This window comes from Spea bombifrons, chromosome 9, assembly GCF_027358695.1.
Source record: "Spea bombifrons isolate aSpeBom1 chromosome 9, aSpeBom1.2.pri, whole genome shotgun sequence".
Classification (NCBI taxonomy): domain Eukaryota; kingdom Metazoa; phylum Chordata; class Amphibia; order Anura; family Pelobatidae; genus Spea; species Spea bombifrons.
This window is the reverse complement of record NC_071095.1, coordinates 16,206,993-16,222,763: the sequence shown is the minus strand read 5'-3', so window position 1 is coordinate 16,222,763 and position 15,771 is coordinate 16,206,993. Positions and strand designations below refer to the sequence as shown.

Sequence of the window (15,771 nt, the reverse complement as noted above, 5' to 3'; positions counted from 1 at the left end):
TGCTGATGTTCCTGATCTTCTTTGTGTTTTAGCCAAAGACCCACGATGGGCTCGTGGAGTTCTGCCGGCTGTGGTTGCTGCGTGATGGATTCTGTCCAAACCCTCGCTGTGATCCAGCTCAGAGACGACATCAAACCTGAAACCAAGAAATGGCTCGTAGAGCTCCTGGTGGCGTCGGCGGAACGCGGAGGTAATTATCGCGCCGGGAGGTGCGTGTTTGGTTATTACCGCCACATCGGCAATTTACACTTTCTTCATTTACAAAGCAACGTATTGCTCCTGATTGTTCCACCTCTAGCCCTCAGCACCCAGATATATGGCAGATGCCCAAGCGGGGGCCGCAGCATGGGACAGGCTATGAAACGACTGTCCGTTCTGTATAAATATGTCAGACACCCTGCATGTGCGGCACAACGCTCCAATAAATGTTTGTGTTAATACTTTAGGACCACATCTTTTAGTTCACCCCGGTGAAGATGATGAGGGGCACATTATACTGCTGTCAGCTACCGCATGCCTCCTCCTGCACGCTGCTGAGCGACTCGGCCTCGCCAAGCTGGACAGCCAAGGATCCATGAGAGCGTTTTCTTATCGTCACAGAGAGAACTTTGTAAATTCGGGTGAGTGTGCACGCGGTGACTGTGATTCTGGTGAGCGCGCTCGCTGTGACTGTGATTCTGGTGAGCGCGCTCGCTGTGACTGTGATTCGGGTGAGTGTGCACGCGGTGACTGGGATTCGGGTGAGTGTGCACGCGGTGACTGTGATTCTGGTGAGCGTGCTCGCTGTGACTGTGATTCTGGTGAGCGCGCTCGCTGTGACTGTGATTCTGGTGAGCGCGCTCGCGGTGACTGGGATTCGGGTGAGTGTGCTCGCGGTGACTGGGATTCGGGTGAGCGCGCTCGCGGTGACTGGGATTCGGGTGAGCGTGCTCGCTGTGACTGTGATTCTGGTGAGCGCGCTCGCTGTGACTGTGATTCTGGTGAGCGCGCTCGCGGTGACTGGGATTCGGGTGAGTGTGCACGCGGTGACTGTGATTCTGGTGAGCGTGCTCGCTGTGACTGTGATTCTGGTGAGCGCGCTCGCAGTGACTGGGATTCTGGTGAGCACGCTCGCGGTGACTGGGATTCGGGTGAGTGTGCACGCGGTGACTGTGATTCTGGTGAGCGTGCTCGCTGTGACTGTGATTCTGGTGAGCGCGCTCGCTGTGACTGTGATTCTGGTGAGCGCGCTCGCGGTGACTGTGATTCTGGTGAGCGCGCTCGCTGTGACTGTGATTCTGGTGAGCGCGCTCGCTGTGACTGTGATTCTGGTGAGCGCGCTCGCTGTGACTGTGATTCTGGTGAGCACGCTCGCGGTGACTGGGATTCGGGTGAGTGTGCACGGCTGGAGTAAATAGCGCATTGGGGGGGGTAACACCTGTCTGTTCATTACATTTCATTGATCAGGATTGCTGTAAAAGATTCTAATACATTTTCTAACCTCAATTAAGAAATGGACCATATATAATTATTAGTATAGGCAATAGTCAAAGATATGTAACCATTGGTCATAAATAAATGATCATTAAGATATATTAATGGGCTTCAAGGTTTCCTTGACCTTAAATATGGAATGAAGGATTTGCTGAACAGGCATTCTATAGATAGGATAGTAACTTGTTAATGCATGGTATAGTTGTAACTCTAAAAAGGCATTACAATATGCGTACAGTGACCACCTAAAATAGGGTTTAGACGTGTAAAGATCTTAGTGAGCATGTTTACCCAATTAGGTGAAGACCAATACACTGACATCACTATCCAATCCACATATAAGCTAGGCTTTTGTAAGACATGGGGAGGCATGGGAAGAGAGGCTGAGGAGAGATGTATTTGCCATCCACGGACTCTTCACGTCCTGAACACTCGCTCCCTCCATCCTCAGGAATGCGTAGGACAGATGTCATCAACTAAATTCCTCTCCAAGGTTTTGTAAGACTTGTTTCGTATTATTTTTGTTATCTACTTTTTATATTCTTCGTCTATTTTTGTTCGTATTAAATGTTTCACCTTTGTTTGCATCCAAGTGACTCTGCCTATTTTTGACGCCCATACATATTTATGTGTTGTTCCTGATCGAAGTTTGTGTTTGGCCTATATTTTCTTACAATTGCCTGCTTTTGTTTTGACAGATAAAATCCAGCTCTTTTTGACATTTTCTGAGCAGCAGTTCCTATTGAAATATGAAGTGGAGAATCTGAAAGTCCTGCAAGAGATGTCTGTCCCGGGGTATCCACGTCACAGGCTTTACCCGGGCCAACGTGTCAGTAAGTGTGCCTGGATCTAGTAGCCAGCGTGTGTGCACAGTGTCAGTGGTAGGAAGGACAGTGACATGTCTGTCCCGGGGTATCCACGTCACAGGCTTTACCCGGGCCAACGTGTCAGTAAGTGTGCCTGGATCTAGTAGCCAGCGTGTGTGCACACTGTCAGTGGTAGGAAGGACAGTGACATGTCTGTCCCGGGGTATCCACGTCACAGGCTGTACCCGTGCCAACGTGTCAGTAAGTGTGCCTGGATCTAGTAACCAGTGTCTGAACACTGTATGTATGTATGTATGGCTTGTTAGGTAGGTCATTGGGTTTGAGGGTCCTCTGCAGGGTCCTAATAGCGCTTAATTTATATGACATTGGATTGTGCTCTTCCAGGGCTGTCTGGGGGTACTAGTCAGCAAAAGTTACACAATGTAATGCAAAGTTTAATATGGGGAAGGCATTGCCATTAATGTGTATGGGATTTGAGTAGGGACAGCACAATGCATGTTCTTGCTGTTCATTTACCAAGAAGTTGTTTGTATTCCCTTCTATCCTCCATATGTGTAATACAAAATGCTGCATGAGAGCAATAGCAACGTTATGTGTCACGATGAACTTGTGTAAAATACATATTGCCCACAAGGTGGCAGCAGAATATAAAATGTCAGCATAAGAAGGCGTGTAATATAATTACGGCCCACGAGGTGGCAGCAGAGTATGAAATGTCAGCCTAAGAAGGCGTGTAATATAACTACTGTCCACGAGGTGGCAGCAGAGTATGAAATGTCAGCATAAAAAGGCGTGTAATATAATTACTGTCCACGAGGTGGCAGCAGAGTATGAAATGTCAGCATAAGAAGGCGTGTAATATAACTACTGTCCACGAGGTGGCAGCAGAGTATGAAATGTCAGCATTAGAAGGCGTGTAATATAATTACTGCCCACGAGGTGGCAGCAGAGTATGAAATGTCAGCATAAGAAGGCGTGTAATATAATTACGGCCCACGAGGTGGCAGCAGTGTATGAAATGTCAGCCTAAGAAGGCGTGTAATATAACTACTGTCCACGAGGTGGCAGCAGAGTATGAAATGTCAGCATAAAAAGGCGTGTAATATAATTACTGTCCACGAGGTGGCAGCAGAGTATGAAATGTCAGCATAAGAAGGCGTGTAATATAACTACTGTCCACGAGGTGGCAGCAGAGTATGAAATGTCAGCATTAGAAGGCGTGTAATATAATTACTGCCCACGAGGTGGCAGCAGAGTATGAAATGTCAGCATAAGAAGGCGTGTAATATAACTACTGTCCACGAGGTGGCAGCAGAGTATGAAATGTCAGCATAAAAAGGCGTGTAATATAATTACTGCCCACGAGGTGGCAGCAGAGTATGAAATGTCAGCATTAGAAGGCGTGTAATATAACTACTGTCCACGAGGTGGCAGCAGAGTATGAAATGTCAGCATAAGAAGGCGTGTAATATAACTACTGTCCACGAGGTGGCAGCAGAGTATGAAATGTCAGCATAAGAAGGCGTGTAATATAACTACTGTCCACGAGGTGGCAGCAGAGTATAAAATGTCAGCATTAGAAGGCGTGTAATATAATTACTGTCCACGAGGTGGCAGCAGAGTATGAAATGTCAGCATAAGAAGGCGTGTAATATAATTACTGTCCACGAGGTGGCAGCAGAGTATGAAATGTCAGCATAAGAAGGCGTGTAATATAATTACTGTCCACAAGGCGGCAGCAGAGTATTACTGTACTGTTTATTAAGGGCTTGTAGTATCCAAATTTCCCACAAGGCGGAGCCCCCCAAATTTGAATATTAAGTTAGGGGACAAAAGAGACCCCGAATATAAGACTGCCCTATAGGAAAAAAGTTTTATTAGTAAATATTCCCATGTAAACAATTTTCTTCATATTTAATAAAAACTATGATTGAGAATTCATTTTTTGATTTTATTTCCTTTTAGTTGACAACCTTCCCCCCCGTTATGCATATCTGCCTCCAGGCTTGCCACTCTGCCCCCCAAATATGCCTTATGCCCCCTATATGTCACTCTGCTTCCCAGATACGCCTTACACCCCCTATATGCCACTCTGCCACCCAGACATACCAATCCATCCCTAGACCTCCGCGTACTTCTTACTAAACTAGCACTAACCCCCCCACAAGAATCCCACAAAAACACAAAAAATGTTTTAAAAACATTGTTCAAAGACATTAGGAGTGTTGAGTACAGGGGGGGGGGTCGTGTTCCTAATTGGGGGTTTGTGTCACTCTGCAAAGGAGAGAGGGTGAAGGATTCGGTTCACATATACTGATATGTGAGCTGTGATTGGATAGCACAATGATCACATGGTATGAACATGTCCGGTTCCTGCCCTCAAGGGCCGTTGTGTATCTGACAGCAGCGAAATGCGTTGTCAGTGGGCGCTTTGTGGCAGTTGATTGCACGTGTAACGCATGTACCCTCTTTCTCTAGTTCATTTTTTACAGAAGTTGGAAGTCGTCAAATTCTACCCCGTGCATGAAAAGAGTCGGCTGGACAGGCTGCAGACACGCTGGTACCGCCAGATACGATTGTCTCCTCAGCCCATCGGTAAGTATTAAAGAGTCTGTTGCGTGACGAGCGCGTTTTGCTGGGACTGACTCCGCGGTGCGACCTCTGCTGCCTCCCGAAATAAAGATCATTCTTCATCTCTTCGTCATCGCTCCCCCCCCCCGGACCGGAGCCTATCCTGGGCCAGACCGCGTTCCTTCCTTGTTATATTTAGGCCGCGCTAGAAGTTGTTACACGTTTTGAAGGGAAGCCTCACATGACTTAAAACAATGTATATAATATGTATGCGGTGGTGGCGCGCAGATGTCCCGCCATGGTCCATAACGCGGTACCCGTTTGCCCAGTTAAATGATGCCTCTCTCTCCCCACAGACGCCATCCGGGGGTATTTTGGGGAACCCGTGGCTTTCTACTTTGACTTCCTCGGATTCTTCACGCTCTCGCTCGCCGCTCCGATGCTCCTAAGCTATTTGTGCTCGTTTTCCCAGAGTTCCCTTGATAATCACATGATTTTTGCCGTGTTTAACATCCTGTGGTCGACGGTGACCATGGAGTTATGGAAGCGCCACAGTTCGGTAAGAGCCTATTTTTGGGGCACTTTACACATGAAGAGCTACATGAAACCTCCGAGAGCTCAGTTCTGGGGTTGTTTGAGGAGAAGTCCCATCACCGCGAAGTGGGAGCTTTACTACCCGCAATGGAGAAGGACGCTGAAAATCCTGTGCGTGACGGCGCCCACGGTCTTCATGTTTCTGGGACTATCGATCGACGGGATGGTTATGTTTCTGTACTGGGAGGAAAGGACCCGAAAGCAGTACCAGACCAGCAGCTACTTGTCAGCCGTGATTATGTCGTATCTGCCAAGCGTCTCCCACACGCTCTTCATGGAGACCCTAAATTCTGTCTACAAGAGGACGGCCACCGCCCTGACGGAGTGGGGTGCGTGAAGCTCAGATGATCGCTAGATGTGGCGTGGAAAGAGGGCCAGAGATTGGGGAGTAAAAGTCAATACAGGCGGCCTCACCCCAACAAAGCAAGCAATCGGCACTAAATATGCATCTCCTTGAACCCGCCAAGCTACCTGTACCAGATAAAACCCCCAACCATGCCAATCTGTACCAGATAAGACCCCAACCGTGCCAATCTGTACCAGATAAGACCACAACCGTGCCAATCTGTACCAGATAAGACCCCAACCGTGCCAATCCGTACCAGATAAAACCCCCAACCGCGTCAATCTGTACCAGATAAAACCCCAACCGTGCCAATCTGTACCAGATAAGACCCCAACCGTGCCAATCTGTACCAGATAAAACCCCCAACCGTGCCAATCTGTACCAGATAAAACCCCAACCGTGCCAATCTGTACCAGATAAGACCCCAACCGTGCCAATCTGTACCAGATAAAACCCCCAACCGTGCCAATCTGTACCAGATAAGACACCAACCGTGCCAATCTGTACCAGATAAGACCACAACCGCGCCAATCTGTACCAGATAAGACCCCAACCGTGCCAATCCGTACCAGATAAAACCCCCAACCGCGTCAATCTGTACCAGATAAAACCCCCAACCGTGCCAATCTGTACCAGATAAGACCCCAACCGTGCCAATCTGTACCAGATAAAACCCCCAACTGTGCCAATCTGTACCAGATAAAACCCCAACCGTGTCAATCTGTACCAGATAAGACCCCAACCGTGCCAATCTGTACCAGATAAGACCCCAACCGTGTCAATCTGTACCAGATAAGACCCCAACCGTGCCAACCTGTACCAGATCCTGTTGAGCTGACTTAATGTCCTCTTTCTTTTATCAGAGAACCACAGGCTCGAGTCATCGTTTCAGAAGCACCTGACCATCAAAGTGCTTGTGGTAAGTCCATTGGCTCTGTGCATATGTGACATGTACTGGCCAGTCCACGCGTGTGTCCTAAGTGATGTGTACAGGGCATGTGACTTGTATTGGGCAGTACACGCGTGTGTCCTGAGTGATGTGTACAGGGTGTGTGACTTGTACTGGGCAGTACACGCGTGTGACTTGTACTGGGCAGTACACGCGTGTGACTTGTACTGGGCAGTAGGTGGGGAAGAGCTTAGCTCGTTATGACATGAGTTATGCGTGAGGTTAGCGTGTGCGATGTCTATCGGTATGAGGGTATGAGGAAGGTGCAGTCACCGTTGGAACGGGTGATTTAGGGCTTTGCTTTTATCTCAGTTTATCGCACGACTTTTCCCTTTTCTCCAGTTTCGTTTTGTGAACTGCTTTGGCCTCCTGTTTTACATCGCCTTTTATCTGCAGGATGTCCAGCTGCTCCGAAAGGTGAGTCGCCAGCCTGCGCCCTGCTTGGGGACGACATGTAACTGGGGGGTCCCGTCCGTGACCATATACGATTCCAGCCTCTCTCGTGGATTTGTAGAGTGTTAGCGAGTGTGTTAGAGATGCTTTGGAGCCCGGGAGGGTCGGCAAACATAACGCAGACTTTACAACCTGACCCCGTTTTCTCCGCAAGATCTAAAACTCTCCGTACGCCAGGACCGGCCCTCTGGACATCTTATGTTTATTGCGTTTCACGGCTAAGACACGCGTGTGAGGTAATTCATGAGACTAATCTCAGTCCGTGTTATTCCCCCCCAGCGCCTGTCCTCGTTATTAATTGTATCGCAGGTCGTTAATCAGGTTTGTGAAGTTCTGCTTCCGTATCTACAATGGAGACGGAATGCGGCCTCTGCCGAGGACAACGCCGCCCCGTTCATTGATGGCGTGGTACGCGACGGGGAGCGGCGCCCGGATCCGGTAACGATATCTCTATCTCTCAGTATCGCTTTACCTTATGTGGGGGGCGGCTGGCATGTGTCAGTGTAATAGGGGCATTAAGGGATCGCTGTGTGTGCAGTGTAATAGGGGCATTAAGGGATCGTTGTGGGTGCAGTGTAATAGGGGCATTAAGGGATCGATGTGGGTGCAGTGTAATAGGGGTATTAAGGGATCGCTGTGGGTGCAGTGTAATGGGGGCATTAAGGGATCGACGCGGGTGCGGTGTAATAGGGGCATTAAGGGATCGTTGCGGGTGCAGTGTAATGGGGGCGTTAAGGGATTGATGTGGGTGCAGTGTAATGGGGGCATTAAGGGATCGCTGTGGGTGCAGTGTAATGGGGGCATTAAGGGATCGTTGCGGGTGCAGTGTAATAGGGGCATTAAGGGATCGCTGTGTGTGCAGTGTAATAGGGGCATTAAGGGATCGTTGTGGGTGCAGTGTAATAGGGGCATTAAGGGATCGATGTGGGTGCAGTGTAATAGGGGTATTAAGGGATCGCTGTGGGTGCAGTGTAATGGGGGCATTAAGGGATCGACGCGGGTGCGGTGTAATAGGGGCATTAAGGGATCGTTGCGGGTGCAGTGTAATGGGGGCGTTAAGGGATTGATGTGGGTGCAGTGTAATGGGGGCATTAAGGGATCGCTGTGGGTGCAGTGTAATGGGGGCATTAAGGGATCGTTGCGGGTGCAGTGTAATAGGGGTATTAAGGGATCGATGTGGGTGCAGTGTAATAGGGGCATTAAGGGATCGCTGTGGGTGCAGTGTAATGGGGGCATTAAGGGATCGCTGTGGGTGCAGTGTAATAGGGGCATTAAGAGATCGTTGTGGGTGCAGTGTAATAGGGGGCATTAAGGGATCGCTGTGGGTGCAGTGTAATGGGGGCATTAAGGGATCGCTGTGGGTGCAGTGTAATGGGGGCATTAAGGGATGGTTGCAGGTGCAGTGTAATAGGGGCATTAAGGGATCGATGTGTGTGCAGTGTAATGGGGCATTAAGGGATCGATGTGGGTGCAGTGTAATGGGGCATTAAGGGATCGATGCGGGTGCGGTGTAATAGGGGCATTAAGGGATCGCTGCGGGTGCAGTGTAACGGGGGCATTAAGGGATCGCTGTGGGTGCAGTGTAATAGGGGTATTAAGGGATCGCTGTGGGTGCAGTGTAATGGGGCATTAAGGGATCGACGCGGGTGCGGTGTAATGGGGGCATTAAGGGATCGTTGCGGGTGCAGTGTAATAGGGGCATTAAGGGATCGTTGCGGGTGCAGTGTAATAGGGGCATTAAGGGATCGTTGCGGGTGCAGTGTAATGGGGGCATTAAGGGATCGCTGTGGGTGCAGTGTAATGGGGGCATTAAGGGATCGATGTGAGTGCAGTGTAATAGGGGCATTAAGGGATCAATGTGGGTGCAGTGTAATGGGGGCATTAAGGGATCGCTGTGGGTGCAGTGTAATGGGGCATTAAGGGATCGATGTGGGTGCAGTGTAATGGGGCATTAAGGGATCGTTGCGGGTGCAGTGTAATAGGGGCATTAAGGGATCACTGTGGGTGCAGTGTAATAGGGGCATTAAGGGATCGCTGTGTGTGCAGTGTAATGGGGGCATTAAGGGATTGCTGTGGGTGCAGTGTAATAGGGGTATTAAGGGATCGTTGCGGGTGCAGTGTAATGGGGGCATTAAGGGATCGTTGCGGGTGCGGTGTAATAGGGGCATTAAGGGATCGCTGTGTGTGCAGTGTAATGGGGGCATTAAGGGATCGCTGTAGGTGCAGTGTAATAGGGGCATTGAGGGATCATTGCGGGTGCAGTGTAATAGGGGGCATTAAGGGATCGCTGTGGGTGCAGTGTAATGGGGGCATTAAGGGATCGCTGTGGGTGCAGTGTAATAGGGGCATTAAGGGATTGATGTGTGTGCAGTGTAATAGGGGTATTAAGGGATCGATGTGTGTGCAGTGTAATGGGGGTATTGAGGGATCGCTGTGGGTGCAGTGTAATAGGGGTATTAAGGGATCGATGTGGGTGCAGTGTAATAGGGGCATTAAGGGATCGTTGCGGGTGCAGTGTAATAGGGGCATTAAGGGATCGTTGTGGGTGCAGTGTAATAGGGGCATTAAGGGATCGATGTGGGTGCAGTGTAATAGGGGTATTAAGGGATCGATGTGGGTGCAGTGTAATGGGGGCATATAAGGGATCGCTGTGGGTGCAGTGTAATGGGGGCATTAAGGGATCGCTGTGGGTGCAGTGTAATGGGGGTATTAAGGGATCGCTGTGGGTGCAGTGTAATGGGGGCATTAAGGGATCGCTGTGGGTGCAGTGTAATGGGGGCATTAAGAGATCGATGCGGGTGCAGTGTAATGGGGGCATTAAGGGATCGTTGCGGGTGCAGTGTAATAGGGGCATTAAGGGATCGCTGTGGGTGCAGTGTAATGGGGGCATTAAGGGATCGCTGTGGGTGCAGTGTAATGGGGGCATTAAGGGATCGCTGTGGGTGCAGTGTAATGGGGGCATTAAGGGATCGATGTGGGTGCAGTGTAATAGGGACATTAAGGGATCGCTGTGGGTGCAGTGTAATGGGGGTATTAAGGGATCGCTGTGTGTGCAGTGTAATGGGGGCATTAAGGGATCGCTGTGGGTGCAGTGTAATAGGGGTATTAAGGGATCGTTGCGGGTGCAGTGTAATAGGGGCATTAAGGGATCGCTGTGGGTGCAGTGTAATGGGGGCATTAAGGGATCGCTGTGGGTGCAGTGTAATGGGGGCATTAAGGGATCGCTGTGGGTGCAGTGTAATGGGGGCATTAAGGGATCGCTGTGGGTGCAGTGTAATGGGGGCATTAAGGGATCGCTGTGGGTGCAGTGTAATGGGGGCATTGAGGGATCGCTGTGGGTGCAGTGTAATGGGGGCATTAAGGGATCGCTGTGGGTGCAGTGTAATGGGGGCATTAAGGGATCGCTGTGGGTGCAGTGTAATGGGGGCATTAAGGGATCGCTGTGGGTGCAGTGTAATAGGGGTATTAAGGGATCGCTGTGTGTGCAGTGTAATAGGGGTATTAAGGGATCGCTGTGGGTGCAGTGTAATGGGGGTATTAAGGGATCGCTGTGGGTGCAGTGTAATGGGGGTATTAAGGGATCGATGTGGGTGCAGTGTAATGGGGGCATTAAGGGATCGATGCGGGTGCAGTGTAATGGGGGTATTAAGGGATCGCTGTGGGTGCAGTGTGATAGGGGCATTAAGGGATCGCTGTGGGTGCAGTGTAATAGGGGGCATTAAGGGATCGCTGTGGGTGCAGTGTAATAGGGGGCATTAAGGGATCGCTGTGTGTGCAGTGTAATGGGGTATTAAGGGATCGCTGTGAATAATTTTGGGTTTGTTTATGTCTTTTGTGTAATTTTAGGGATTATTTGATGATTACATGGAGCTGTTTGTCCAGTTCGGATACGTCAGTCTCTTTTCGTGTGTTTATCCCCCGACGGCTGCTCTTCTCGTGTTAAACAATGTCACGGAGATCCATACCGACGCCTTTAAACTGTGCCAGATATTCCAGAAGCCGTTTCCGGAGCCCGCGGACAGTATCGGCGTATGGCAGGTGAGGTGCTAAGGGTGTTTCTGCACATCAACCCTCTGAGGCCTCATCTTTGCTCCGCTGCCGCCCTCTGTCCTCCGCTGCCGCCCTCTGTGCTCCGCTGCCGCCCTCTGTGCTCCGCTGCCGCCCTCTTTCCTCCGCTGCCGCCCTCTGTGCTCCGCTGCCGCCCTCTGTGCTCTGCTGCCACCCTCTGTGCTCCGCTGCCGCCCTCTGTGCTCCGCTGCCGCCCTCTTTCCTCCGCTGCCGCCCTCTTTCCTCCGCTGCCGCCCTCTTTCCTCCGCTGCCGCCCTCTGTGCTCCGCTGCCGCCCTCTGTGCTCCGGCAATGATTGGGTTTATTCTTTGCGAATGGCGTCTGTGGCTTAGAGTTCAGATGACTACTGTCCTCGCAGTAGAGCATTCCCACTGGGGTGCAGTCCGGCCCTGGGGTGTAGTCTGGCCCTGGGGTGCAGTCCGGCCCTGGGGTGCAGTCCGGCCCTGGGGTGCAGTCCGGCTCTGGCCATGTCTCTAACCGCTGAAGAGAAGGGGTAATTCCTGATGCTGTCACTGGGTGAGAAGGCAGCTGGAGTGTGAACGCGCGTGCAGATGGGCGCAGTATGGGAGGTAAAGCACTCGAAGGGGGTGAAATGAAAGCGTCATGGAGGGATGTATCCGCTAAGTAATGCTAAGTCTCACAAGCTTGAATCATGCGGGACTCTGGCGCTCCCTTCACGATGTCTCGCGTTTGCTTTTACCGTTCTCAGGTCGCTTTTGAAGCGCTTGGCTATTTTTCCGTCATCACCAACTGCTTCTTCCTCTGCATCTCTGCTGCAGCGCAGACGTTTTGCCAGAGTTCTGGGGTGGGCGCCGACTCCTTCGTCCTGTACATGCTCGGGGCAGAGGTGAGTCCTGTACATGAGCACTGGGGCAGCTAATTGAGATATACCCCGAACGTATTTACAGTGCCTGTGCATTCATAAGGTGGTGAAAACACCGAAGCTGCTCTGCTGCAGCTCTCTCCTACACACTTTACGAGCTGGGCCGAGCCCTGTCGGAGCTGACACTTGCCCGTTCGCCCGGCACACTGCTGCATGCGGAGTCCAGCCGCCGACTCCTTGAATGATGCCGCTCAACAGTTTAAAGGCACCGTAGCTGATACAGCAGCACTGATCAGTTAGGGCTCTCTCTATGAACCCCCATGACACGCCACCCTGCTTCCTGATTACACGTTGGTGCAACGAAGCTCATGGCCTCGGCGGGTCCTTTTCATGTAACGTGTCCGTTTTCACGCAGCACCTCCTGGTCGTTTTAAAGCTGCTTGTGGCGTTTGCGATTCCCGACAAACCTTCCTGGCTGCGGCTTAGAATGATGCGGACGGACTTCTGCTCGCTGGAAGCTCTCAAGGAATCGGCAAGAAAAGGACCCGGTTGCTGACCGTGTGAGTTATTTCGCCCCGTGACTCGGTTGAGGCTTCGGTGGCCAGGACATGGAGACGTAGTCAGGAGAATGCAGAGGTTGGGCTGAGTCACTGACGGTGGCGGCCGGTCGGCGGATACTTTATTCCTTATGTCTGTACTCTTCGTACATTTCAGGATATCTCAGCCTCTGATGAACACAAAGAGAAGAGTCTCTCCTAGTTCCGGCGTTGGAGACCCCGCGAAGAGACCACCTCAACCCAACGGACGCGATGCTTTTATTATTGGTGCGGGAAGGGGGTGCTTTGGACTCTTGGTGGGGCGAGGCGCGCCGGTGAAGGTCCTTTCATGGAACATTTAAGTCCCGGCTGGTTTCTGGATCTGGTGAGCTACCTCCAGGTAACGCGTCCCTACTTTCACCCGTCGGGAGGAGGACTCCTTCAGAACGCTTCCTGCCGTCTATGAATCTGAGAATTCCCGTAACTGCTCCCAAGAGCTTACAGTCTTTGCGTTGGTTTTCCCTGGAACCGGGCAGACTGTGGTTATAGAGGCACCTTATTCACAAAGGGCTCCTTCAGTAAGCAGTGGGAACGGCGCCAAGAGGTTCAGATGGTTTTACTTGTCTTCAGACGTGTGTTCGTTCGCCCGGCACACGGCTGCCCGTGGTTCAGGAGCCCGTTCAATTCCTTCTCACCGGAGTGCTCCCTGCGCTGCTTCCTGCGACACACCGACGGTACGCGGAGTCCAGTCGCCGACTCCTTGAATGATGCCGCTTAACCCTTTCAGCTTCTGGATTGTGCAGTCCTGCGACTACACTACATTAACTAGTACAGCCCCATGACGCACCGCGCCTGAACACACACGCACCGAGGCACAGGTGCATCGCATGGTTATTACCGCGTCATAACGTTATTACCTCGGTGCATGGTATGGTTATTACGGCGTCGTATCGTTATTACCGTGGCGCAGGCGCACGTAATGGTCATTACCGTGGCGCATGGTATGGTTATTACCGCGTCGTAGCGTTATTACCGTGGCGCATGGTATGGTTATTACGGCGTCGTATCGTTATTACCGTGGCGCATGGTATGGTTATTACCGCGTCGTAGCGTTATATACTGCGGTGCAGATGCATCGCGTAGTTACTACTGCAGCGCAGACGCATGGAATGGTTATTTATTGTGTCGTATCGTTATTACCGTGTCGTATTGTTATTACCGCAGCGTATCGTTATTATCGCGGCGTATCGTTATTACCACGGCGTATCGTTATTACCGCGGCGTATCGTTATTACCGCGGCGTATCGTTATTAATTTTTAAATGATAAAGGGACACGCGTGGTGCTGGACACAGTTTATCCAAACCTTACATCACAATAACATGAATAACGCCAAAAACATGACGTCACTGCGAGGCTGCAACTAACCGTTATTTTTATCATCGATTAATCGGGTCAAAAACCAATATGCAATTTAACGAACAAACTGGGTGTTTAAAACAAACTGGAGAATAAACCACGTTTCCATGAACCTGTCATTGTACTCTGCGCACAACACTTACCTCTTTCTCTAATCGCTGCCTTATTTTACGGACAAGTACCCAAACACAGTATTTCTCTAGGTTTTCATAAAAAATATATTGTGAAAAATATTAATTCACATGGAAACTGTTTTTTCATATTTAATAAAAACTATGATTGAGAAAAAAAGCATTTCTTGTTTTTATTTGCCAATCTGTCCCACGTGTTGCTACTCTGCACCCCAGATATGCCTTATACCCCCCTACATGCCACTCGCCCCCCCCCCGACTTGTCCCCGGTGCTCCAGACTCCCTGGTGTCTTGTGGGGGCAGCCAGTGAACGTCTGCATGTAGACAAACCTCTGCTGCTGCCAGGCGCTACCGCTGGAGCTTCTATGATGGAGCACCAGGAAGGTCATGTGATGCCGGCGCTCCACAATAGAAGCCCCAGGGGAAGTGGAGGGCAGTAGAGGAGACGTCCACTGGCTGCCGGAGAGGAGGATCCAGCAGCGCTGCGGGGATCGGGATCATAGTCTTGTAGTCAGACGTCTGTTTTGAGGTCGGATTATAAAACAAGGGATATTTTTTGGAGCATTTTGCTCGTAAAAAACCCTCATCATATAATAAATAAAATCTATAATGAAAATCGTTAATTTTAATTATCAATTATTATGGATTTTTATGATTATTTGTTGCAGCCCTATGTCACAGCAGGCTTTCCCATGTTGAGAGGGTGGCAGATAAGTGGAAGAGCCACCCAGCAGAAAAGGTTAAACAATTAAAAAAACAACAAACATTTGAACATGTGTGGAATAAGCAAGTGGTTCACCTATTACTGCTGGTGGAATCCATTATTACTGCTGGTGGAAACCATTATTTGCTCCTGCTGGTGGGGTTGAGTTGCCCCTGCTGGTGGGGTTGTGTTATTTCTGCTGGTGGGGTTGAGTTGCCCCTGCTGGTGGGGTTGTGTTGCCCCTGCTGGTGGGGTTGTGTAATTCCTGCTAGTGGGGTTGAGTTGCTCCTGCTGGTGGGGTTGAGTTGCCCCTGAAGCTCAGCCAATGGAATCTCCTGGCATTCACTGGGTGTGAAGGAAATGGAGGGTGAATAAAGGGTTAATGTACTCGGCAGCCCCTCAGGTAACTTTTCACATTAGAGGCCCCAGTACCGCCTCAGAGCTACACTGCCCGCCTTTTCCGGGACCTGAGCATTCTCAGCACTGATTGGTTGCTTCAGACAGCCAGTCAGTGGCAGGAGAGAGGACGAGGTGGGCGGGGTGGCCCCCCATAACAATTTCTATAGATAATTAATAAGTGATCATGGCGGGAAAGGAAGTGGGGGGTCCCCCTAAACACTACACAAACCCTATCTATATGTATGGCAGGGAAGAAGGTGGGTCTTTCCAGAAACATTCATGTACAGCCAGACACATATATTATGCTGCTGTGTGTGTATATATATATTGAAAGAGATAGATAAATGTAGATATATAGAGATAGATGTACATATATATTTAGATCCATACCTGTAGGTATAAGTATATAGAAATATATATATATAGAGAGAGAAAGATAGAAATGTAGATATAAATATATATATAAATGCACATACAGGTA

The 15,771-nt window shown here is 50.2% G+C and overlaps 1 protein-coding gene across 1 annotated transcript; it reads left to right on the top strand.

Annotated features, from left to right (window-relative positions):
• Window positions 1-39: 39 nt before the first annotated feature.
• Window positions 40-12,659, top strand: LOC128505023 (anoctamin-10-like). The gene is made up of 11 exons (XM_053475304.1): window positions 40-190; window positions 447-620; window positions 2,172-2,306; window positions 4,779-4,895; window positions 5,228-5,794; window positions 6,675-6,730; window positions 7,103-7,177; window positions 7,493-7,651; window positions 11,060-11,251; window positions 11,990-12,127; window positions 12,519-12,659. The coding sequence occupies exons 1-11, from the start codon at window positions 46-48 to the stop codon at window positions 12,657-12,659; spliced, it is 1,899 nt and encodes a 632-aa protein (XP_053331279.1). The 5' UTR covers window positions 40-45.
• Window positions 12,660-15,771: the final 3,112 nt, after the last annotated feature.